Source organism: Rattus rattus, chromosome 1 (genome assembly GCF_011064425.1).
Source record: "Rattus rattus isolate New Zealand chromosome 1, Rrattus_CSIRO_v1, whole genome shotgun sequence".
Classification (NCBI taxonomy): domain Eukaryota; kingdom Metazoa; phylum Chordata; class Mammalia; order Rodentia; family Muridae; genus Rattus; species Rattus rattus.
The window spans coordinates 261,165,241-261,191,157 of record NC_046154.1 but is presented as its reverse complement, the minus strand read 5'-3'; the positions used below and the strand labels follow the sequence as shown (position 1 = coordinate 261,191,157).

The following is a 25,917-nucleotide window of genomic DNA, read 5'->3' as shown; positions in this document are numbered from 1 at the left end:
CCTGATCAGAGGCTAAGGGATGGTGGGGTGAGCTTCCTGGAGGTGGGGAGAGTCCCCGCTTTAACACTATGAGTGCTGTTGTGTAGATCTATCCCAAGAACCCAAGTAGATGTGTGGAGACCATATCGACTCAGCGTCCTGTATACCTACTTCTAGTTTTCTAGAGGACCTAATTTTTGCTCTACTCTTGAATCTTATCTGTTCCGTGAGCCCTTGAATAAAACAAACACCAGTTTGTGAAGCACGCTGCAATTTATTGAGAAAAGGGAGTATAGCTTTCCATGAGCAAAGGACCCACAGCTCGGAAGGCTTTAAGGGAGTAGAGGAGCCAGCTGTGGGGAGCGATCCATGAGATCCAACAGTTTGGAAACCTTGACCCTTTCACCTGTGAGAGACAGATAGCCGGAATGGACTAGGCTAGACTAGAGGGCTCAGGAAGGCTCGGCCTTGGGTGTTGCTGTCCACATTTCAATTTCATCACAGGCTCTTCTCCAGGAGCACCATCATCCCAGACTAGTAGTAGCTGGACCACCCCAACCTAAGAGGAGACTTAAAGATATAGGAGCAAAGAGTTCAGCCCCTTCTCCAAGGAACTCAAGTTAAAGCAGAGTTGAACTGTGCACCTGTTGGTGCCAAGAAGATGAGAGCGGACGCCATTGCAGGCTGAAGCTGGGAAAGCAGGAGGGTGGGAATGTTTTGCCCCTGAAGATCACTTGGAGCGTTGCTGGCTGGAACTGGTGGTCTGAGAGAAGTGAACACTGCTGGTGCCCCCTCTGCCAGACTTGTAGCTGCTGCCTACCGAGGTCTGGCTGCCACCAGAGTTAAAGCTCGTTCTCTGCTGGCTCACGGAGATGCTGCCTCCGCTGCCAAGCCTGCTCCCACTGCTGCCCCTGCTGCTGCCCCTGCTGCCGATGCTGCTGCTGCTTCTGCCACTGCTGTCTCCTCCGTAGTTGCTGCCACAGGCCCCTCGGTAGCCTCCACTGCTGCTTGTGCTGGTAACATTGCTGACCACTGCTACAGGGGAACAGAAAGTTCAGGGGAAAGGCCTGGGGGGGGGGTGAGGCTGGAGGCTGACAGTCTCAGCTGGGCCCTGTTCTGCTGCACAATTTCTGACACTCTAAGGAATGCTCTGAGGTATTAGCTTGCAAACAACAAGCAAACTTGGCTCTCCAGTGCCCTAGCAAAGAACAGGCACTGAAGTGTTCACAAAACCTCTGGTTGTCCAACCTAGGGCACACCCCACAAGTGGAAGGGTTAGAGAGCTGGATCACAGCTTACGTGAAAGGTGCAGCACAGGGTTATAGCTAGGAAGTAGCTGATGTCACAGGGGTACCTTGAGTGGACTGGGATAAATGCATGGGCCCACGCACATACATGTAGAAAGAATATCAGTCTCCAACTTATTCCCTTGAGGTGGGGTCTGTCACCCAACCTGAAGCTTATCATTTTAGCAAGGATGGTTGCTTAGCCCCTTCCCAGGATCCAGCCCCTCAGCCTCGATACCTGGGTAGAGGCATTACCCAACTTTTAAGTCCATGGTGGAGAATTCAAACTCAGATCCTCGTACTTGCACAGCAAGGGATTGTGCCCCCTGAACCATCCCCAGCCCCTAGGGTGGGTTCTTGAATGAGATACTTACAAATGCTCACGGCATTCTGAAACTCTCCAGACAACCTGGAAAGGCAGAGGGAGAGAGTTATGTCCCCAATGCGTCAACAAAGAACTGAGGGCTCACAACCTCGGGCACCACATCCTGCCATCTGCTCTCCTAGGGGCCAAGCCCCTGAGAAGGGAAAGGCTAGTCCAGGGTTGTTCCCATCTCCGTGTCCCCCAGAAAAGGGGGCCAATTGCAATTAGGCTCGCAGCACCTCTGACCACCACACTCTATGTCCTTCTCTTCCCACCCTTTGCCCTGAAGATCTGTTCCAGGCAAACTGCCACTCCTCGCTGGATTAGCCTCCCCCACCTCCTGCTGGCCTGTGATGATCTCCATCTTGCATGCCCTTTTCCTCCCCTTCTTCCCAGCCCAGCCTTGATTTATCCAACTTTGTGCCTCAATGAAGCCTTCCCCAGGGAGGCTTGGGGTGGCATAGAGCTTAGGTCAGCAGCAGTAGCAGTGATAGTGGAGAAAGAATGACATGCTGACCCACGGTGTGCAGTCTTTGAACTCTCCCCACTCACAATGACCATCTCCCTGGACCTTATGCTTGTTCAGGGAGCAGGTGTAGCTAAGCAGACATGGGATGTCCACGTGCCCCCAGCCACAGTGCCTGCTGTGCTGCCCACTCCTCACATCCCATGACTCTCAATTGACTCATCATCACTGTTTCCCACAGAGACTCAGCAGAAATCCTTTTCTTCCCATGCTTGGCCTCTCCTTCCTTGATCACACTGGGATCTGACTGAGGGCAAAGGCTCTGAGTGAGGACACATGGGTCAGGGGTCAGTAAAATGGCCCTTGTCTCTTGACGCTGCCCTCGCATTGTGGGTGGAGTCCACTCATTAAGCCTTTACCTGGCACTTTAACACTGTGTTATTTCTCAGGGGCATGTAAGCGTCTCGCACTTTCCCATACACACTCAGCTCTGGCAATCGAGTTTGAAGAACTGTTCATACCCAATTTCCAATATGGTGGACACTAGCCATTTGAAGCTATGCAAAGTAGATTCAATAATGTAAAACTCTGGTCCTCAGGTGCACTACGCCCATTTCAAACACTGGAAGGTGCCAGGCATCGAAGCATAGCCAATAATCCAGACACTCGGAAGGCTCAGAAAGATCAGAAGTTCAAGATCAGCTGGGACTACATAGTGAGACCCCAACCCAGAAAAACAGCAGGGGGTAGGAAGAAGGAGAGAAGGAAGAAGGGTTAAAGGGAGGAAGAAAGGGAGGGCTAAAGAGGCTAATGGCTATCAGATCAGAAAGCCTAGTGTAGACTATTTTATCTTGGAAAGCTCCAGGTGACTGGCCTGGTCTGTAACTTTTGTCACAACCTCAAAGTGCTCTTCCTACCTTGTTTACAAATAGAAGTATGTGGCTCAATACTGTGCCCATGATAAATTAATTAGACGGCGTAACTGATGACTTAATCACTTCCTCTGCTGTTGTCTGTCCAGCTCGTCCCCCCACTATATAATTCCTTTCTTTGATATTACAGGTCATGAGAGAACCACACTTAGAGTGTGCTGACCCTGAGGCTCCCCACCTGCACTCCTCGCCCTCCAGCAGCTTCCTGTAGGTAGCAATCTCCACATCCAGGGCCAGCTTGACGTTCATCAGCTCCTGGTACTCGCGCAGCAGCCGGGCCAGGTCCTCCTTGGCCTTCTGCAGAGCAGCCTGCAAGTCTTGGAATTTGGCATCTGCATCCTTGAGGGCCCGCTCACCACGCTGCTCAGCCTCTGCAATGCACGCCTGCAGGTTGGTGTTCTGGGGCAGAGAGTAAAAGATGAAATTAATGTAGGTCTACTACACGAACACGGGGCGGTTCGCAGGAAGTGATCTCTTCACCCATCACTCCTCCTTCCCTCTCCTCGAGGCACAAGCTCACAAGTTAGGCTGATGTTGCAATTTGGCTAATTCATCCTGCGTCCATCAAAACCAACTCATGACTCATTCAGAAAAGAAACACATCTGCTTTCCTAAGCTGGCACAGTAACAGTGGTCTGGTTAGCCTTTGATCTCTCTTGCAAGACTGTTTCAAAAAAAAAAATCTCTCTTCCCTGACCACCTCATTCCAGTGATACAAAAAGCCACTAGGGTTACATAAGACCAGTTTTAAAAAAAAAAAAAAAAAAAAAAAAAAAAAAAAAGCTCCCTAGCGGAGAGCCCCTGAGTGCTTAAGGCCAACTGCAGAGCAGAATGGGCAGCCCTCTGTCCTAGGTACTGACATTCCAAGCAGCCCAGCCTGCAGGAGAAACACCTGGAAAGCAGAGGCTCCCAGAGGCTGTGACTCTACCAGAGAATGGAGAAAACCCTGTGCAGAGGAGCTCAGCTGCTGCCTCCTCTCTCCCAGGCCCCAAACCTTCACTCCATGGAGCTTAACCACACCTGCTTCTTGACATTCTCAATCTCTGCTCGCAGTCTCTGGATCGTCCTGTTGAGCTCCATGATCTCGCTCTTGGTGCTCCTCAGGTCATCTCCGTGCCTGCCAGCTGTGGTCTGTAACTCCCCAAGCTGACAGGGGAGAGACAACAGATCAGCACAGCCTTGTAAAGTGTGCGCAAATTTTTGATAAGGGCAATTAGGGGTGAATGCAAGGGTCCCACCTTGGTCTGGTACAGGGCCTCAGCCTCAGCCTTACTCCTCTGAGCAATGTCCTCATACTGGGCCTTGACCTCAGCGATGATGCTGTCCAGGTCCAAGCAGCGGTTGTTGTCCATGGACAGGACCACAGAGGTGTCACTGATGTGGCTCTGCATCTGGGACAGCTCCTACAGGGAACATGATCCCAAATGATGCTGGGGCTTCTCTCATAGCAGAGATGCCTGAGAACAGAGCTAAATAATGGGGCAGTAGGAAATTAAGCTTCTATTTCAGGTCAGGCTACAGCCTACAGCATGCATGCAAAGGGGCTGAAAGAAAAGAACAAATCACAAAGAAAAGCAGTGTCTCTGCCTATAAATACCAGCCCCTGAGCCCAAGCGTGGCTTCTCCTTGGAGCACAGAGCGGAGGGTTATTATTTAGTAACTGACTGTGATGGGGCTGGGGAGAAATTGTGGAGCTCAGGGAGAAGAGCGGCCCAGACCCTGCAAGCAAGGGGAGCATTTCCTGAGTGGAGCAGAGCTGAGTTGGGAGCCCCGTGGCTGGTTTTGTGGGTGTGCTGCCTGTCCCCTAACATTGTGCTTGTGAAGGTGCTGGCGGGAGGTCTCGAGACAGCAGCAAACTAAAGAGTCACCATGTCATAGAGCGTCCTCAGAAAGTTGATTTCGTCTGTCAGGCTGTCCACCTTCGCCTGCAGCTCCACCTTGCTCATGTAAGCTCCATCCACATCCTGAATAAAGGAAACCATAGAATGACCCCTGCTCCCTCCTACCCGAGCCTCTCTCTCTCTGAGCCCTCCTCTCTCTTACTTGTCCCTCCCCTGGCCCTTCTAGATGTAACTTCCCACCTACCTTTTAAAGAGAACAGAAACAAAGCAGGGTATAGTGTGGGCTTAAATTTTTTGTTTGATTAATGCTACATATAAATATTCATTAGCTCACATTACTAACTAGATTGTTAGCTACAGTAGGGTTTAAAGATGAACCGCTTCCTTCAAACATTCCCTAAGGATGTTAGAAGTAAGCCAGGTCCACAGCAGTACTCTGCTCCCTCTGTGGAAGACAAAGGGACCTGTGTCTACCCCACGGTCACTCACCTTCTTCAGCGCTACGAATTCATTCTCTGCAGTGGTTCGCCTGTTGATCTCCTCCTCGTACCTGAACAGACGGAGCCACAGGTTGAGACCGAGACATTTCAGAAATAGAGAGGTGGCTCGGCAGTTAAACACACTGGCTGCTCCTCCTGGGCTCCTGGGGTCAATTCCCAGCACCCATGTGGCAGCTCAAAACTGAATATAATCAGACTCATAAGATCCAGTGCCCTCGTCTGGTGTGCAGACATCAGTGCTGACACAATACCCATATATAAAATACAGAAATGGAAAAAGATGAGGGCCCTACATCCTCCTGCAGAATCTCTGCCCAGAGGCAGGACACTGCTCCATGAGCATGTGACCATGCAGTCACACAAGAGCCCAAAGTGTCCCCACCCTGGGACCATCGTCTTGAAATTCTTCAAAGGTTTTTAACAAGGATGCTACACAATTGTTTTGCCAAGGCCTAAAATATCACATCCTGCCTGTAGACTTCTCAGAGCTCAGGAGCTGCCGCTCCCTTCTCCAAGTTTGATGAGAGGCTGAAGTGTGTACACTTGGGGTTGAACCAAAAATCTGTCTGCTTGCTTGAGCTCTTTGATCAACTTCACAGAGTCAACCTACTCACAGGAGAATGAAGAAGCAGCTGTCCCCACCTGGTATTTCTGTCTATTTCAGTTTCCCTTCACTACAGAGGAATTGTAGAAGAATTTAGGATAAGAATGGAACTCAAGCTTTCTGACTATATCACAGCTATGGGATTCTTCTCTGCTAAAAACGTGCCACCAAGCCTGATAAGCAAGTTAGATCCTTGGAATCTACAAAGTGGTATCACTTTTAATCCCCGCACTCAGGAACAGGTGGATGAGCACAGCCTGGTCTACATAGTAAGAGTTTCAGGACAGACAGAGCTACATAGTGGGACTCTATCTTGATGGGGAGAAAACTTGGCCCCTGTCTTCTGCACAGAAAATTGTAGCACATGTGTCCCTGCCCTCACCACATACATACATATATACCATAAATACATACATACATACATACATACATACATACATACATACATACATACATACATGTAGGGAGAGCTCAGGCATCCTGCCATGTTTTGCTTACACAAGCTGGAGAGCAAACTCTACTCTAGCTCTTGAATTCCCACAGTCCTGCCTGGAGCCTGTCACCAAGCAGGTGACACCCACTTACACAGTGGTAGAAGAAAAGACTCCCAGGAGCAGGTTGCCCCTCTATGTGGGCCCTGACTCCTGGGGATGTCTGGAGCCCCCTCCCTCCTCAGGAAGCCCTGTTCACTTCTCACAGATCTCAGCTGTGAACTCAAACTTGGAACCCTAAGAAGGAAACAGAGTGGAGCTGCAGAATCAAGAGACCAGGCACACTGAATGAATTTGCACAATACGGCCCTGGAGCAAGGGCCTGGGAAGCAATCAGACTCAGCCCTGACCCAAACCTACTGCTTCAAAATAGCAACAGCCCTAAGTCATTCCTATAGAGTTCTCAGGAAACCCTCCTGCTCATCTGGGCTGATGTAGGAGTGGAACCTGACAGAGACTACAAAAATAAGTAAGGATCAGCCCAATAACCATGAGTCCCCATTTGCCCAACTTCTACAGGGCCAGACTTCACCCAATAAACCTATCAGAAAGTATTAACTGTTTGAAAATCCAAATGAGGGACGACACCCCACATCGGGACCCTTACTTCCTTTTGAAGTCTTCAACCAGGTCTTGCATGCTCTTCAGCTCTCCCTGCAGGCTCCCCTTCGCCCCCAGAAGTGAATCTAACTGCTTGCGCAAACAGTTGATGTAAGATTTGAAGAAAGATTCCAGGTTCAGGGGGCCAGAGCCAGAGCGTGTGGTCTGCTGCTGCAGCAGCTCCCACTTGGTCTCCAGGACCTTGTTCTGCTGCTCCAGGAAGCGCACCTGCAGAAAGAGAGGAAGGGTATGGCTTTTCACCGGGGCATATGGCAAAGGGTAGAAAAGTGGGGAGCAGACCCAGTTCTTCAAGCCACAGTGGACTCTGTGCCTCAGACCTTGGACAGCATGAAGTCACCAAAAGTGAGGTGCATACAGAGTGCCAAAGCAAAGAGCCAGACCCAGGACTACCTATGTCTGTTGGGATCCTTCTAAATAAAGCCAGAGTGGGTCAGTGTGACTAAAATGACTTTTACATATAAGCTTGTTTCACCTCCACAAAGGTAGTAAAAATAGACAGTGAATCCTCGGATTCATCTTGCAGCTGACCAAGGTTCACTTCAAATCCTCTCTTCTGCCTTGGACCCAGCATGCCCTGCTCCTCGGCATCATGGACAGTTCAGCTTACCCTGGCAGAGGCATAATATCACTGGCTAGGTGAGGTGCTGTTGAAGATACAGCGTCCTGAGATTTGTGCATGGTTTGTTAGTTGCTAACTGAAAGTATCAAGTAATTACTTGTCAAAGAGAAAGTAAGCTGTTCTGTGTTTGTTACTAAGTTCTTCAAATCTAAAGCAGAATTAGGCCCCTCATCTCAGCACTACAGGGAAATTAAGACAGGAATCCTTCCCTCCTTCCACAGCTGGAATGACAGGGCAGAAATAACAAGAAAGGTGTCCTCGATGTCCCGGAAACAGAATGTCACAGAGCAGGCTAAAGGCCAGACATGCCTCTGGCAACTTCCCAACCACCCACAATGCCTCTGAGCCTTGCCCTCACCTTGTCGATGAATGAGGCAAACTTGTTGTTGAGGGTCTTGATCTGTTCACGCTCCTGGGCCTTCACTTGCCCAATCTGGGGGTCAATCTCCACATTGAGGGGCTGCAGGAGGCTCTGGTTGATGGTCACTTCCTGGATCCCCCCAGGGCAGCCACCAGGGCCAAAGCCACCAGGCCTACCAAAGCCACCAGCTCCCCCAAATCCAGAACCTCCCCCAAAGCCACCTCCCATCCCTCTGCTGCTACCAAAGCTACCTCCATAGCCACTTCCGAAGCCACTGCCACAGCTGCTACGCCCTCCACTGAAGCCACCAGCCACACTGATAGAGATACTCCTGCTGCCACCCAGGTTGTAGAGGCTGTGACTGCCAAAGGTACCCGCTCCGCCCCGGAACCCACAAGCCCCTCCACTGGCTGCCCCAGAGCGAGCCACACAGCTGCTCCTGCTGCTGCCAGATACCACAGCCGAGCGGCCAGAGAATCCCTGGCTCCCACAGCTGAAGGATTTCTTGCAGGCTTGTCTGCTCATAGCGAGGAGTGTGGCAGTGAGCTAGCGATAACTTAGCAGAGCAAAGGACTGAGGAGAGGATGGGGATTACTGGGGAAGCTGGCCTTTATATTCCGAGCTGCCTGGCTTGGCAGAGGAGAGGTAAGCAATTACCTGAGAGTCATCTCGGGTTTGGTTTGCCTCACAGGCAACAAGTTGTGTCTTAGTTTCCAGCACACCTCAAAGATAATCCTCTGGACAAAAATGGCTTTGCTTTCTTAACTTAATCACCCAAACTTGCCTCAGTTGACAGAAGGCCGAGCTCTCTCCTCCCTTCCAACCTGTGATTTCCTCAAGAATTTTTGAGAGTTAAGCAGAACCCATTATAGCAAGATGAGCTGACTCTAGTCCCTAAGGGATTAGGGCCCCTTGATCTCCAAGACATGGGCCATTAGGACTGGTCAGCCTCTTCCAGGGAACTGAATTCCCAGGCATAAATTCATTGAACAATTTGTTATGAACCAGGTCCTGTACCACTCCCATAGCGCCCAAGCTGTTTCTCTCATTGCCAGACACTGCCTTCCCATGGCATGTCGCCTGTGCCCTGTGTTTCTGAGAGCACTTAGAGTGGAGCTGACGACCATGAGAAATGCATTGACATGGGGTCCAGTCTGCTAGCTCTGTAGTGAAAGGCTTCCATCTAAGTGGACCAGAGTTTAAGGCAAGATGTGTTAGTTGTGAGGAACTGAAGTAGAACCAAAGTGTCTAGTCCCTGGGAATGAAAGTCCACGATTCGGAGCCAAGAAATGTGAGGTTGGGGAGTGGGAAGGTCTCAGAGTAGGTCTACCCCCCCCCAACCTAGCCGCAGGTGGTTCCTGGATCCAGAAACATGACAAGGCAGAATGCAGAGCTCCCCTGGGTAGTAGAGTCAGTTCAGGGGTCTCACTCCTCCTAGAAAAGTTTTCAGAGGGTATTTAAATGCTAGGTCCCCAAGAGGTAGGCTGCTGGTTGCTGTGGGTGGGTTGGTGACTAGTTGTTGTTGATTGCTGTTGGTCACAGTTTGTTAAGTAGTCATGCACAAAGAAACAAGAAGAAGTTAGATATCCTGATGAAAAAGATCAAACTTGCCCCAAGGAACTCATCGCCCCAACCAGTAGGAGGTAGTCTAACAACATTGCGTCCCCTTTTCCCTCTGTCCTTTTTTCTCTCCTATCTAGTGTTGGGGGTTGAAAGCATAGGAGAAGAGTGGAGAAAAGTAGACAAAAGAAGAACTCACAAAGTAACAAAAGACCTGCTACAGTACACCTTAGTTGCAACAAAGATAGGGCTATTGGGATCTCCTTCCCACTCTGCTGTCTGGCCTAGTCAGTATCCCCTTCTGTTCCTATGCCAGCACCCCTCTAGGCTCTGTGGAAAGGCTTGGCCGCAGCCGTTCTGGATCTCCAGCTCCTACCACACCAGGGTAATACACCACAAAAGCGTCAACTGACTCACGACTTGAGGTCTAAGATCGCAAACACCTAGACCTAATCCCACACCAGTCTTCGGATGAAAATATGCAGAAAAGGAGTTTCGGTGTCTGTTCCTATAGCAAGCACCCCTGGGAATCCTTTGGATCCAGTTCATTTAGGAGACCTTTATCTGGGCCGGAAGGTCTTGAACATTTTCTACTTGCAGGCTGTTTTGTACTGGAGACATTTTTAACAAGATCCAAGGTATAAAAGTAGATACACAAATCAAACCTTTACTGATAAATCTTGAAGAAATTTATCTTTAAAATGATTGTATATGTATACTTTTACCATGTGTTAAAGATAGAAAAAAGTTTGCATGCTAATGGGATGGACATGGTTTTTTAATATATGTGTGAGTATATGCAGAGAGAGAGAGAGAGAGAGAGAGAGAGAGAGAGAGAGAGAGAGAGAGAGAGAGAGCGCTCCAGTTCTCACTCTTATGGGATATGTGGGAAGAGAAAAGGGGCTTCTCCTCAGGACTGCACTCACCATAACAAATAGATATAAAAAATAGATATAAATAAACCAATCTTGGCTAAACATTTGACATGGCAGGGCACAGAGCATCTTCAACATTTTTCAGAATTAAGTGGTATTTTGATTTTTATAATCATTAATGCTGAGATGGCCTCTTCACGTACTCAATACAAAATGGCAGACGTATATTTAGAACCATTTCAGAAACCGTTGGCAATTCTGCCCTCAAGCCAAACGCCGATGAACACACTTAATGAAGCTCAATTCAGCAACTCAAACATGAATTCTTAAAAATCAAACATTTTAACATAACACAAGCTAAAGATAAACTCAACTGATTCACACAGGCTGAGGAACGGCAGTGAGGAAATATTTAGTGTTTGTTTTCCATAACTCAACAGTTACATTTCTATAAAGACAGATAACCGTGTGCGTAGAGTAAAACACTGCAAACTGTGACGTACAAGAGCCTTGAGTCTGAACCAAGGGGCTTCGGGCTGCATCCTTTGGTGTTGTGTGGCGAGAAGCATGCACAGTGCAGCACACTCATGATGTGTTCAGAAGTGAGACTGCAATGAAGGCCACCATGCAGCACAGGGGATACTGCCAGAAACAGCTCAGACTGATTCAGGGTAAATTAGTTTGTAGCCAATTTTTTCTTCATTATGCTCTCAGAAGCCTTTTATCACCAAATTTTTCATGACCCCCATACTCAGCTCCCAAACCCCATATGGGGTGACAATCTCCAGCTTGAAAATCTAAACTCAGATGTAGTTCCATCTGGACCAGGATTAGGGGGATAGAGGAGCGTTGGTGGCAGAACAGGCACATAGATGAATGGCTTTTCTAACTTCCAGGAGCTCCACTGTCCCCCCCACTACATGAGCCAGCTCGCCTTCTCACCCAGCCACCACACATGTGGTACAGCCGGGCTTTCCAGGTGCTAACCCCACACAAGACATCCGAGGCAGGAGAGTCAGACTCCAGACTCACCATAAAAGAGCTGTCTGGACCATCTGCAGGATGATCAGAAGACAGAAGGACAGAAGCCAAGGACCCTGCCAACATTTCTCACTCCTGGGCTCCATAGCTCACACATGACCTCCTGTCTGGTTGGGCCCCAGCTTTGCTTCTTGATGATGCCCTAATCTAAGGAAATTTACTTTTGTGTGTCCGGTTCTGTCTACTGTAAAATGAGGCCTCTAATGGCAGCTGCTTCACAAGGCCATTGTGAGCATCGCACAAGTTCAATATGGACTGTTGGGTGGGGAGGCCAGCAAGGAGGAGCTTGCTGCCAAACTTGACAATCTGAGTTCAAGTCCTGGGAGAACCAGCTTCTGCAAGTGATCTGACAGTCCTATGTGCCTGCATGTACGCAAACCTTAAATGAATAAATGTAATCGTTTTTAAATGCTCTGTGTAGAGCAGGACGCATAGGCAGTGTAGGATTAGATACCATTAGTATCTTCCGGGAACATGGAAGGAACTTGGTATGTTCTGCCCTGGCTGTTAAGATAACTTTGTGCTCTAGCAAAGTTGTTTCATCAAAGGGTGAGAACAGGAAAGAAAACCAAGGATGAGCAGGAAGCTGGCTGGAACACAGGAGACCTACACCAGATGAAGCTGGCCTGTGTAACCCTGGTTCACACAATTCAACACCAGAAGTCTGCTCTGATCTGTCGAACACTTGCCTGCCTCACTGATCCGAGATGAGCCCCACAGCAGGTAACAAAACTAAAAATCATTTGTCAATGATAAAATGCCACCCAAGCCCAAGCAGTCTAACAGAAACAGGAAGCCCGTCTGAGATCACGGAACTTGGAAGAGCAGAGTTCAAACCCTGTCTCTACCTCTAGCTATGTAGCTTGGACAGGGTATTTGGCATTTCTTTTCTTATTTATAAAAGAAACGCTTGCCACACTTGTGAGGTTTTTCTGAAGTTTACAATGCATAACTTTCAGTAACAAATATTCAGGTCTAGGTTAAGACCTGGGAACAGAACCTAGGGCACTGCAAACAACTGAACCACTCAGGGGTCGGTGAGAATCTTAAGACAGCGTCTCATCAGATGACCGAAGGTGACTGTGCATAGGCATAATGTTTTTGTACACTGTCTAAAGTCTACCCTTGTGTTACTCAAATGCCGATTTCCTCACCCTCATATTTTGTTTCAGTCTGGACATGGCACTGTAATGCTTACACCAAGAATTTCCTGTCTCAGGTTTGTGTAAGCAATTCCTACCATTTATTCTCTGCATTGTTAACAAATGCTGACCATCCAGTGGCTGGGCAGAATAGAGGAAAACAGAGTGGGAAGTCTGCCAACCAGAGGAAGGAGAGAGGGAGATTCAGATCAGCAAGGAAGAGGGAGGACGTGGAGCCATGAGGAAGGGGCCCGGAGAAAGATCATTTCGTTAACACACACCTGAAGCCCAAAGAGCCAGACCAATAGTAATATCCAAATATCATGGGAAGGGGGATTCTCTCAGAAACAGATTCAAACTCTATTTATAAATATCCTGGCCATATAGCTAGGCCCTTCACCGGCTAGGATCTTAACTTACAATAACCCACTTATTTAACCTACATTCTGCCGTATAGCTGGTTCCCTGTGCTCACGTACCTCTGTCTCCTCTCATCTTCCTGGCGAATCTCCCCTTACCTGGCTCTATCCCAGAATTCTTTCTGCCTCCCAATGTCTTGCCTTCTGTTTCCTGCCTAAGCCCTAGGCCATAGGCCTTTTACTCAACAGGCGATGGATTCATATAACACACAAGATATTCTCTCTACAACCGTGAACTCACTCTATAGCCATCCTCCTGCCTCAGCCTCCCGAGTAGATTTGCCTTGCAAGTCTGCACCTGTGCCCATCACCCACAGAAACATAAGGGGACTGTGTGGTTCCTCTTTGAGACACCTCACCTACCCACTGGGTGCCAACCTCTATCCCTCCAGTGAGGTTTTCTACACACTGAATGTAGACTGTCCAATGTCTTCCCCCTCCCGGGAATCCAGTGCAGAAGGAATGGGTGTCAGCTCCTTAAGTGTGGCCATTGCAGCCACCAGGATGCATGCCAAAGGAGTGGTAGAGGGAGACAAAGGGCAGATCACAGGAGCCTCTGATGAACTGGGATCTCCCGATACGTGCTTCCTGGGCCCTGCCAGTGCATCATCGCCTGCCCGACAAGCTAGGATTGTTTTTCCAATAGCTCAGTGATGTTTCCTTATTTGCTGTGGGATCTGATGGGGGAGTGTCTGAATGGCTTCGCTACCGCCGGCAGCCTGAGTTCTAATCCCTCACATGCCAAACTATTCCGTAAGAAGATTATGATGGAGCAGCAAGCGCTGGAGTCTTACGCCCCACCCATAAAACAAAGGCAAATGATTCCCGGTTTTTTAACCAAATTGTTCTCTGCCACGAGGAGGCTTAAGAGGTGTCAGGATAATTGAGGGCGGAGGAATAAGAAGGTAGTTATTACCTCGAGGTCAAGGTGAGCAGGCAGCCCTCTCCACCCAGGGACAGCCGAAAGGGGGGGGGGAGCAGTGTTACCTTTACATGTTAGAGCCATGAAGCCATTTCAGAAGAGGAGTGGATGAAAAAAGGTGGGGGTCAGGAAGGAGAGGGAGGGGTGGAACTGTTGCTCTGAGAGTAATACCTCTGAACTAAAATTAACATTTTTCCAACCTGATACTTGGTTGAAATAAAATCATATCACTGCTGAAATCATTTAACCAACCAGTAGTAAAAACGTATGCTAACGCAGGGTGAGCTCATGTGACGACTAGGGCTATTAGAAGAAGCATGAGCCCAACCACAGTTAATCCCTGTTACCAAACCTCAGCTGGTAGCACTTATAATTTCTATTAATTAGGGCTTCGTACTTGAACTGACCCCGAATCTTTATCTGATTCTTGGATCTCTCCCAGAGCTAATCTAGGAAAGAACTGAATCCCTAAGATAGACTTTGTTAAGAGTCTACGGTCAAACCAATTTGAGGAATGAAGAAGATTCTGTAGCTCCTCGGAATTATAACAACACCCATGAACCCATTCACCTATTAAGTCACCCTCTGAGCTTCATTGGGAAACAATCCTTTGACCTTCATTTAATCAGAGCTCCCCAATCAATCTCTGGTCACCAGTCACCTTGGCACGGTGTTAGGTGTACTTGGGAAATACCAGTCAGCCACCCATCCAAGATGGATAAGAATGGCAGACCCCTGCCAGGCTTGGGGTTGAAGACAGTGACACTATGTCCCAGAAGAAAAGGGACGGGAAGGAAACTTACAGCCACCCACCAAGGAGGCTGTAGGAAGCAGGCAGAAAGACACTGGGGCGTGGGAAATGGATGTGGTCTCTGAGAACCAGCTCCTCCTATTCCTGTTCATCTCCCTCCAGCTACACATCTTTCTGGCTCTTTCCAAAAGGCACAGGAAGCTGGGTTTCCTGTAGCTCAGCTGACTGCTTCTCCTCCATCTCTTCTCTCCTCGAAGGGGTGAGAAATGTAGACGTCTTATGAGTTGCGAGGGCTGGGTTACAGTCTCAGCTTTTCCAGGCTCTGACTGTGTGGAGTGCGTGTGGAGAGTCACTTTGCCCCCTGGATCTCAATTCTCCCTCTGCCTAATTGTCGTTGTCACGGCATTCTCATAGATTACAGGGGAAGCCTCAAAGACAAAAGCAGAAAACCTTGACACAGCGGGCGCGCAAAACACAGCAGGTCTGTGTGACCACAATCTCAATAGGAAGCGCTCCTAGATATTGTCAGCTCGAAGGCCAAAGAGGAAGGAAGAGTTCTGAGAACAGCCCAGCTTCAGGTCAAGGAAATGTTTGACATCTGGGAGCTGGACATGGTGGATGTGCCTGTAAGTCCAGCACTGGGAAGACAGAGACAGGAAAGTCAGGGGTTCAAAGTCAGCCTGGGCTACTACATGCTCTGGGAAAGCCTATGGCTACACTGCAATGCCTGGATACCTAGACACCTGTCTCAAGGAGGCATACACAGACAGACAGATAGACAGACACACACACACACACACACACAGATGGGGAGGAGAGAGAGAGAGAGAGAGAGAGAGAGAGAGAGAGAGAGAGAGAGAGAGAGAGAGAGAGAGCAGGCAGGCAGGCAGACAGACAGACAGACAGAATTTCAATGCCATGATAATTTTTTGCAATAAGTTGCAAGGATCCTAGTATCACTAGTGGGTGGGACATTATTCCATTATCCAGCCACACTGGTTTCCCATCACAGGTCTCTGTATTAATCCACTGATCGATGGAGACTCATTGAGCACTGCACACTTCCCACAGATAAAAAGATAGCTTTAGTAAAAAATAATTTTCCTTTTCAAATCTTCACCCCTGGACCTGGAGCTGAAGCTGGAGCTGGAGGTGTAACTTGTACATAGACACTTGCCTGAGTTGAATCCCAGCGCTGCCTCAAACCGGTTATGATGCCACATACTTATGACCCCAACGCTGGGGAGGTAGAGAGGTGGGAGGATTCAGAGTTCTAACCGTCCTCAGATACGTGGTGATTTCCAGAGCAGTCTAGGCTACATGAGACTGTGCCAAAAGGGGAAAAAATCAAATCTTTATTCCTACCATATATCTGTGGAAAGAATATATAAATGGCGGCTGGAATTGTGGCTCGGTAGCTAAGAGCGCTGGTTGCTTTTGCGGGGGACCCAAGTTCAGTTCCCAGCCTCCATGTAGCATGTAGTGACAACAGTCATCTCTGACTCCATTTCAGGGGATCCGACGCCCTCATCCGGCCTCCAAGAGCTCTAGACACACATGGTGTGCATACACACACATATATATATTAAAATAAAAATAAATATTAAATAATATAAGAATGGCTAGTGTGGATTGAGTACCTACTGGGAGCAAAGCAAGGCCTTAGGTCATTTTTAAGAATCATTTTTATTTACTATAAAACTCTGTGAGGTCAGAACTTCATCCCATCTTACAGAAAAAGATATGAGGTTAATTGGATTGCTCGAACCGATTAGCTCCCTAACCCAAGAGGTTAATCAAATCATCCAGTTCCAAGGCCAGAGGTAAAGTCACGGAACTTTTTATGTCTGCAAGGGCTTCAGCAAGTCCAAATATATCATCCGTGGGAAAAAAAATCCGCTTCGACAACAAAAGAATGCACCCACAGAATGTGACGGCTGGGTTTATCTTGAACCATCAACCTGTGTTCATGAAAATGGTTTTAAACCTCACGGATGCCTCTGTGGTAACAAAGAAAGCCGTCCATCATCGTCAAGGTACACACATGCCTCTCCTGCTTGAGACCAGATCTCTCTGAAGTTGACAGTGCTTCCCCCTCCTCGGACAGATGGCTCTCAGGTTTGATTTATGGCTCCTCACTTCGGGTTAGCCCCACATTCCAGATTACAGAACACACACCAGGTGACCCCTTAAGGACTCAGCCAGCCTGTTTGGCAGCATAGCACAGTGGTTACACTAGGGTAGGATTTAAGGCCCACGTCTGCCTCTTCCAATCAGGCTCTGTCTCCCTAAGCACCAGTAATTACTGCCTGCCTCCTGTAGCACTCGTAAGGATTAAGTGACGTGTCAGTCAAAAGCAACGTCCAGTGTGTTCTTTACACACCCACCAAGGTCAGTCACTGCCTCCACTGCTTTTGTTAAATGACAGGACAGCGGCTGCCTTGAAGAGCCCCCTGCCCTTTCTGATAACTCACTGGTCTGGTGAGGTCCAGCACCATACCTGCCAGTGACAAACATCAGCAGGTACACACACACACAGACACACATGCTCACACACACACACACACATCACACACACACACACACCACATGCACACCACACACATGCTCACACACACACACTCACACACACACACGCTCACATACACACTCACACACACCCACACCATACACATACACACATCAGCACCCACCTGCGCGCACACACACACACACAGACGCACACACACCACACTTCATACACGTATCAATACACACACACCACACACACACACACATACCACATGCATGACACACACACACACACACCGCACACCACACACATGCTCACACACACACACCACACAAACACCACACACACACCACACACACACACACACCACACACACACACACACCACATGCATGCCACACACACACACCACACACACACACACACACACCACGCACACACACACATGCTCACACACACACACCACACACACACCACACACACGCCACACACACACACACACATACCACATACACATACCACACCATACTACATACACCACACACACACACATACCACATGCATGCCATACACACACACACCACACGAATGCCATACACACACACACACCACACACACACACATACCACATACACACACACACACCACACACACACACATACACATCCCACATGCATGCCACACACACACCACACACACACACACACACACACACACACACACACACAATATATATATATACACTCACACAGACACCTGAGTACATAAATAAAAATGAATACAACTTTAAGGGGGGAAGTCCTCTCATAAGGCTAGGCTGTAACATAGCTTATTTCATATGGCTTTGCCCAGACATAAAGAAGCAATTCTGAGGCCTGGAGGCTTCAGCAGTTAGGAACACTCGCTGCTCTTGCAGAGGATCCAGGTTCCGTTCCTAACACCCAATCAGGTAGCTCACAACCACATAGGTCCATTTCCGAGAGATCCAATACCTTCTTCTAGCCCGCACACATGTAGTACACATAAAGCCATGCAGGTGAACGCATTAAATAAATAAATACATAGATACATGGATACATAAATAACAAAACAAATCCATTTTAGAACAGTCTTCATGAGCTGGATGTGGTGGCTCACACATGTAATCCCGGCAACCGGGAGTCAGAGTCAGGAAAATTGCCTGCATTTTTGGGGGGTCCCTGGGCTCTGGAGTGATTTTGAGGACAACCTGGGCTACATAGTAAGTTTAGGGTCACTAGGGACCGGATAAGCAAGATTCAGTCAAAATAAATACATGCAGACAAAAATAAACAAAAAGTTCTCTCAAACCCAGAAAGGTCTCTGTTCATCTCAGCTATAGCACTGTCCCTCCACCTGGAGGCAGGGACATTGTCCCTTTCCCCCAGAGGGGGCAGCTGAGGTGAGGTCTTGTCCCTGTGCAGGCTCCACAGGAGTGAAGCCTCTGCCCTCGCATGCTATCTCTACAGAGGCAGGCCCACAAGCTGCAAGATACTAATAATTCCTAAGCCTCTTAGGTATCACTTATAGCAATGCCACTAGACCTCACCTTTTGTTGGGGAGGGGACCCACATCCCTTGCCATCCACAGCCTTAGTGGCATGCAGAGCCATCTTCTCCTGCCCCCTTGATGGAGCTGTCCATTCACCTGGGACAGGCTTCCAAGTGTATCAGAGGCTCGATTATGGCTTCCTAGGAGATACAACTGACCTCCGGCCCCCAGTTCAGGTGATGAGCTTGCCCTGAGCCAGTGTGTATATTGGAAGGGCTTGTAAGGGGTGCGGACAAAAGCCACACAAAAACACATGAAAATGTGTTTTCAGAACTGAGTCTTCTCAACCATCACATTGTTACCACAAGGTGTCCCCATGTGTGGCCTTTGTCAGCAAAGAGAGGAACACAGGGCTAAGGAGGCAGAGAGGAACGGCCTAAACCCCACCAGGTGAGATTTCTGATGACAGGCTGACAGAAATCCTACCTGGCTTCACCCAAACAGGGATGCAGAGACCTACTCCAAATCACTCCCAGACTTGACACACACACCCTCGTGAGCGCCCATAGGTTGAGGCAGCCTACGGAAGGCATAGCTGCTTTCTGATCTTTTGGGAAACAGTCGAAGTTTCCTTGTCCGAGTATGGACAAGCCACCAGCACTGTTGTTTGCTCTGGCCTGAGGCCTGCAGCCCAGCAGGAGAGGGAAGGGAATCCACAAATACCTCAGTGTCAAACATTCAATGTCAAGGGAAGAGTGGACCAGTGAGTCACCAGTTCCTAGAACAAAACAGCTCTTTGCTTCCTTGCTCTCCTGTCCTGGTATCAAAGTCACCTACCATGGCTGTTCTGCTGGGACAATGAAAACTCTAAGGAACAGTCCCATCTGTCACACTTCCTGGGCTTCCTACACCACTCCTAGGGGCTACCTATAACATGGAGCTTCTTATAAACACCATCAGGATGAGCCAGGGCAGGAAGCATGGACTAGAGTCCAGGAAGGACCAGCAATGTGCAGAGGCCACTCTCTGGGTATGAGACATGCCGTGGACCTTATCCCAAGGAAGGCTGATCTGATTCTGAGTTTTTCTTGAGGGCATGCGTGAGAAGCCCCTTAACATCTCATGTCGAAGCAGTCCAGAAACCCTGGACCTCTCTGTAACCTGGTTGGTGGTCCTCCTCACCGTGACTCTCAATGTCAGGCTCTGTAAATCTCACCTGAGCCCCCTTTTCCTTCTTCTCTGGATGAGCCCATCAGTCCCTGTGGCTGTCAAAACTACCCTTGTCTTCCAAATATCGATGATGCCCACATGAGTCTCTCCAATCTGGTGGACCTCTCTCAGGACACACATCTCCAACTACCACCTGGACGCTTCCTCTAGCTATCTCACAGCCAGCTCTAGCCTGTCCGTCCAGGAGCTTGCCCCCATACCAACCCTACCCTCCCACCTTGCCTGGGTAAACATCGTCAGCTCACTGCCCTCTGACTCACTCAATCCATTATCAGTCCTGTCATTTCTTCAACTGGGCCCCAAGTTCCCGTTTTCTCCGAATCCCTTTCACAACCTAAAATTATCTCACTCACGTATCTGTCTACCTTTTTGTTACTGAACTACCAAAATTAGAGAAGGCTATATCTGACCGTTGCTTACCAACACAGCTCAAGAATTCCTCCCAGCGCCTGACAGAGTAAACACATGAGTACCAGCCATAGGAAGCAAGGGGTTTATAGGTAACAACTTTGTCTACTGGGAAGCTGTCATCACCACCAACCTGGTGTGTCCCCACACGGCCAGCCCTTTACTAGGTCAGACACTGGGGTATCTCACTTTTCTCCTGCCCTTTGCATAGAGGGACACCATTAAGAAAAATAGGATTCCTGACTCAAAAACTCCCATCTTTGAGAACGCCCATCTTTCTAGAAGGTGGATGAAGTAGAGATGGAGACTGGATCCCTCCAGCACTAGGTTCCAGGTTTTCTTGGTATAAGTGACATTTTTCATCCCTGAGATACTATCTACCTCTTAAGGAGGAAGTTTCAGTCCCCAGGCCTGGCTTCACTAAGTATTTCTGTCTGTAGTCTCTGTACTGTGAATGCCCAGGCAGCAGGCCATGACCAGATGAAGCCAGTGAAATCTCCAGGACAGCGAGGAAGGGGAGCCAGGACTCCAGATATCCAGACAGCCTAAGTGAACTGTCCCACCTGTCAGTTTAACAGAGAAGAGTGGAGGCTTTAGAATCCTTGCTCCTAAGACCCTTCCGATGTGCACGTGACCTTCCAGACAGCACTTCAGTGACCAAGTGATACTTGGCCAGGACATCTTGGTACAGAGCAGAGGTCCGGATGGTCCTTCATGGCTATGTTCTCCCAGATCCCTGATTCCACACAGTCCATACTCAGGTTCTCTCTGTGGGGTGTCCTGAGTATTGTCCCAGGAAGGGAGCAGGCATTTGGGCTGAGGAGCGCTAGCAGGTTTGCACACAACTGACTCTTCTGGACTTCCAGCATGTTCCCCCAAGAGAGAACCTTCCCCAGGCATGGAACTTTTAACACAGAGTGCTCCAGTGCCTATGCTCATGGCAGAGCTTTGAACTAGCGGAATCTGCAGCCCTGGGGTTTTAGTTGTTTTCTGTCCATCCCTGTGCACTTTTATGGGGGACAAACTTTCAGGATGTCAACTTCGAGGAGGACCGGCATCCTGTGAAGAAATACTTACTCCAAGAACTTCCTAGTTCCCACAAATGAAAGCAAGAGCAGAAAAGGTATGTCTATGTGACCCAGCTTTCCTCTGAGAAGCAAGTGAGGTCACACAAGCCCTCCCCAACAGGGCTCCAAGGGTAAATTAATCAGCTCTTGGCCATTTCATTGCACTCAGTGGATGCTGAGTCAATGCCTTGGTTCAGAGATAGAATTCTGTAGTTTCTTGATACCACAGAGCCCAACGGGACAAAAGTAGGGGGCCCAAAGTAAGGGAGGCGAAACAGGATAGGTAACGCCATTGCACAGTGGTCAGAAAGACTCTGGGAGGGGTAGCCTATGACATTTTCCCCCTCCCCCTTGTCACTCGACACTGCCCTCACATTCCTCAGTTCTGAATCCAGTTGGCATCTCTCCAAAATTATGTCATCCAAGTCACCAAGCTGAGAGTTGACGAAGCTTTCAAAAAGAGAGCCCAGGCTGTTGGTGTTGGTGATGGAATTGGGGCCCTGGTGCAGTCTCCAAGGCCTTGTTCTGTTGTTCCAGGAAGCACACCTACAGGACAACGGGGCAGCAACATTAGGCAATGTTTCAGAGCCATGAAGGGCCTTCCTTAGTCAGTGCAGGAAGGTCTGGGCATCTCGCTCATGGTCCACTCGCTTAAAGGCAGGTGTGTAGTGGGGCTCTTTCTGTACCTGCACACAATGTGGTCAGGGAGTTCACCAGCCAGAGCCCTGAAGATAAAACACCATCTTAAAAGTCATGGAGGAAGAAGAGTCTCCCCACACAAGACCCAGATCTGTAAGGGGACCTCTTGGTGTCCCAGAGACTTCAACATAATCCCAACTCCCCAAAACACAATGCACTCAGCAACAATGCTGCCATCACAGAATCCACAACCACGGCAGCCCTCCAAGCCAGAGCCATTGAGAATTGCCCCTAGGTGACATACCTGTCGGAACAAGTCTCTCTTGAGTCTAGAGGGGAAACAGCCCCAAGTAAGCTATCCCGGGCTAGAGCAAGCCACAAAGGGCCCTTCTTTTCTATACTAGATTGAGTAGGGGTGCAAAGGGCAGCCACTTCCCACAACCCCCTGAGACTAGGGGTCAACTTAGAACTCTCTAAATCCTCTTGAACATCAGCCCACTTTGTCTGCCTGACAGTCAAGAGGGTAAGGACATCATGAGAGCCTCAGAGTAGCTTCTGTCCCCAGTGCCCTGGCTCTAGGTCACACACCTTCCCGGCCAGTGTTCACTGCCATGGCTTGGACTCCACTTCTACAAGCCCAGACCTACAGAAGGCTCCTGGTGAGAGCCTTGAGCAGAAGTTCAGACAGGCAGCATGGGGTGATGTGTGGGTCTTTCCACACATATGCACATTATCCCGCCTGACTAAAATAGCAAGAACATCAGCCTTGAAGATCTTCCCAGACCCCAGGCCCTCGCCTAGGTCCTCACCCAAAGGTCTGGCCCATGTAGACATATTTAAATAGTACCTAAATGTCCAAGTCGATCTCTTGTGTGGGAACAGGAGCCAGCATTTCATTACCTCGTCAAGGGAACAGACAAGCTTGCTGTTGAGGGCCTCCATCGGTTCACACTTTTTGACCTTCATTTTCAGTCTGGGGTCAGTCTCCACACTAAGGGGGTGCAGGAGGCTCTGTTTGATGCTCACTTCCTAGATTTCTCCAGGGTCAAAGACTCTAGACCTATTAAAGACACCAGCCAATCCAAAGCCACCAGTTCTTCCAATGCCACCTCCCATTCCTCTACCACCAGAAAAGCTGTCCCCAGAGCCAGTGCCATAGCTTCCTGGAACTCCACCAAAGCTACCCACTGCCGTGCTGATGGAGATAGACCCGCTGCTACCCAGGCTGTAGAGGATTCTATGGCCAAAGACTAGTGCTCCACTCCAGATCCCATAAACCCTTCCACTGGCTGCCCCAGAACGGGCTACATCGTTCTTCCTGATGCTGCTGAACTCTACAGTTGACCAGCTGGAGGAGCCCTGGTTCCCACCACTGGGTATCTTGTGGACCTGTCTGCTCACTGCGAGGAGCTTGGTGACACAGAAATGAGGGACGCACACATGAGAGTCAGCAGAAGTGTGCAGAGAATGGAAGGCCTGGGGAGAATGAATCCCTTTCTACGCATTTGTCCAAGCTGCAGGGCTCAAGGGAAGAACAGATCATTAATCCCAAAAGCTTGTGGGTTGGGCTTCCCCCAAAGGGCAGTCATTTTGTTCCAAGGCACCAAGCACACTTTGAGGATAAGCCAAATGTTCAAGTGGCAGCCTTGCCTGGCAGAAACCCTGGCAGTGCCCCACCCCCATGCACAATACTTCTCAGTTCAATGAGACAGGAAACTGGAGGTGCTTGACCTGCAACCAGGGCATCAGCTTTGGTCTGTCTACCTACCAGTGGCCCCAGGCCCTGCCATAGCAGAACTCAGCTCTGGGAAGGTGAAGTGAAAGGGTGGTGAATGCTCTGGCTTCCTGAGTGGGAGAGATGGGAAGGCTCACTCACACCCTCGGAGAGTGGTATCCAGGAATAGTGAGATCACTTCCTCCAAACAGAACTTAATTAACACGTGTCCACAGTGTCCTTGGCTTTGTGCTGCACTTGGAGACAAAATAGTCCATTCCCTATGTCAAAGCCAGGACCCTGCACCATCTGCCTCTAGGGTTCTCCCTCATCTCAGCCTGCAGGAATCAATGGCTGTGTGACTTGTGGCCATCTCCTGGAGACAAAATAGTGTGAAATTCACAGATCTCTGCATTGACTAGACCTCGGCAAAACCCAACACTCCAAACATCCATTTGTTTTATACTTCCCAGAAAAATCATATGTGATTACAGACTTCATCTTGGGGTTTCCTCCAAGGCTTTCTTCCTTCCTTGTTCCCTGCATTTGTCATTTCCCTGTGTCAGCAAGAAACATCAATTAAACGACAAAAAAGCAGGAAGGAAAAAAAACGGGAAAACTCTGTTCTTGTAAGTTTACACACCAGTGGGGGAAAGTCGGTAGAGAAATACGTGTGATAAGTCCATGAGGAAGTAGAGATGTTACGGAAGGGCAGGGCGTGGAGCCACACTTGAGAGGCTGAAGCAAGAGGATCGTGAGTTCTAGGTCAGTGTGGGTGCATAGCAAAACTTTGTCTAAAAAAGAAAAAAGGACAGTAAGAGAGAAGGAAGAGAAGGAAGGCCAGTGAAAGAAAGAAGAGAACGAGAAAGAGGAGGAAGAAGAGGAAGAAGAAGAGGTGGAAAAGATGACTGTGAGAAAGAGGAAAAGAAGAAGAAGAAGAAGAAGAAGAAGAAGAAGAAGAAGAAGAAGAAGAAGAAGAAGAAGAAGAAGAAGAAGAAGAAGAAGAAGAAGTAGTTATGGAAGAAGCAATAAAGGGGGTGCTGCTGGAGAAATGACCCCCAGTTAAGAGCACTCTCTTACGGTTGCAGAGGATTACTGGATTCAGCACCCACATGGTACCTCGTAGCCTTCATAACTCCAGTTCAGAGGATCCTACCCCCATCTTCTGATCCTTGTTGGCACCAGGCATGCACATGGTACCCTTATAAACGTGTAGGTACAATATTCATACACGGAAGTCAATCAATAAAGAAAAGAGGAGAAGCATGGTGAGGAACCTATCTCATGGGGTGGTGTTGTGCACCTGTCCAGGAAACAGTGAGAAGAGAGTGTCAAGGCATTAGGAAAAAAGGGACCCCAAAACATGGAGATCCATGGGTGCCCTGAGGTGGGACTGTTGAGAGTGTCTGGGAGGAACCAATGGGAGTAGCTGGGATAGGTCGCACAAAGCCACAGGAAGCTGGCTCTGTCACTGAGAGGGGAGCCACTGAGGTCAACCACAGAGACATGAGTAAGGCGTGAGCTGGAGTTGACTCCCTCTGGCTGCTGTGGAGAAGATGGGCTGTGGGGATCAAGGGGGGAACAGGTGACAGCCGCTCTGCCCTCCTTCCTTTTGTCTTAATCTTTGCAAAACTGGCTTCCACTGCCTCCTGGAGGGATGAGCTATGACAACTACTGGAAAGCCTTGGAGGTTCCCTGTTAACGCCAGGGCAGTGAGGGTTCGAGCTGGAGACTGCCCTGGTGAGACTCCTGGGATTCAGCTTGTGCAGAGCGCCAGATCCCACCAGACCTTGCCCCTGAGGAGTTTCTCAGCAGCACAAACCACAGCCTTGCCCTGTGGAGAAGTTCCAGAAAGACCTTAGGAATGTATTAGCTGTGTTGTTGAAACAAAAAAAAGGGGGGGAAAGGGGATTGAAAGATCCTGAAGCAATCATTTAACCTGGAGAAGAAATTTACATTTATTTTTCGTGAATTTTTTGTAACATAAAGATCTCTAGCCACTAAAGAACTGGAGAGAATTCAATCGGACTCATCATGGAGGGTGTGAGCAGGGTATGGACTGAGG

At 49.0% G+C, this 25,917-nt stretch overlaps 1 protein-coding gene across 1 annotated transcript; it reads right to left on the bottom strand.

Annotated features, from left to right (window-relative positions):
• Window positions 1-381: 381 nt before the first annotated feature.
• LOC116890202 (keratin, type II cytoskeletal 2 oral) lies at window positions 382-8,589 on the bottom strand. Its single transcript, XM_032890937.1, has 9 exons — window positions 8,062-8,589; window positions 7,071-7,291; window positions 5,358-5,418; window positions 4,896-4,991; window positions 4,266-4,430; window positions 4,048-4,173; window positions 3,206-3,426; window positions 1,640-1,674; window positions 382-1,014 (listed from the first exon to the last, which is right to left on the bottom strand). Exons 1-9 carry the CDS (start codon window positions 8,587-8,589, stop codon window positions 710-712), a joined length of 1,758 nt encoding a protein of 585 aa, XP_032746828.1. The 3' UTR covers window positions 382-709.
• Window positions 8,590-25,917: the final 17,328 nt, after the last annotated feature.

Excerpts from the sequence above, each read along its gene's own strand:
- LOC116890202 (XM_032890937.1), bottom strand. The coding sequence starts at position 8,589 with ATGAGCAGACAAGCCTGCAAGAAATCCTTCAGCTGTGGGAGCCAGGGA. Across the intron at positions 7,292-8,061 it reads TTGCCTCATTCATCGACAAG|GTGCGCTTCCTGGAGCAGCA; the intron begins GTGAGGGCAAGG and ends CTCTTTCTGCAG. Across the intron at positions 1,675-3,205 it reads CTGGAGGGCGAGGAGTGCAG|GTTGTCTGGAGAGTTTCAGA; the intron begins GTGGGGAGCCTC and ends CTGCCTTTCCAG.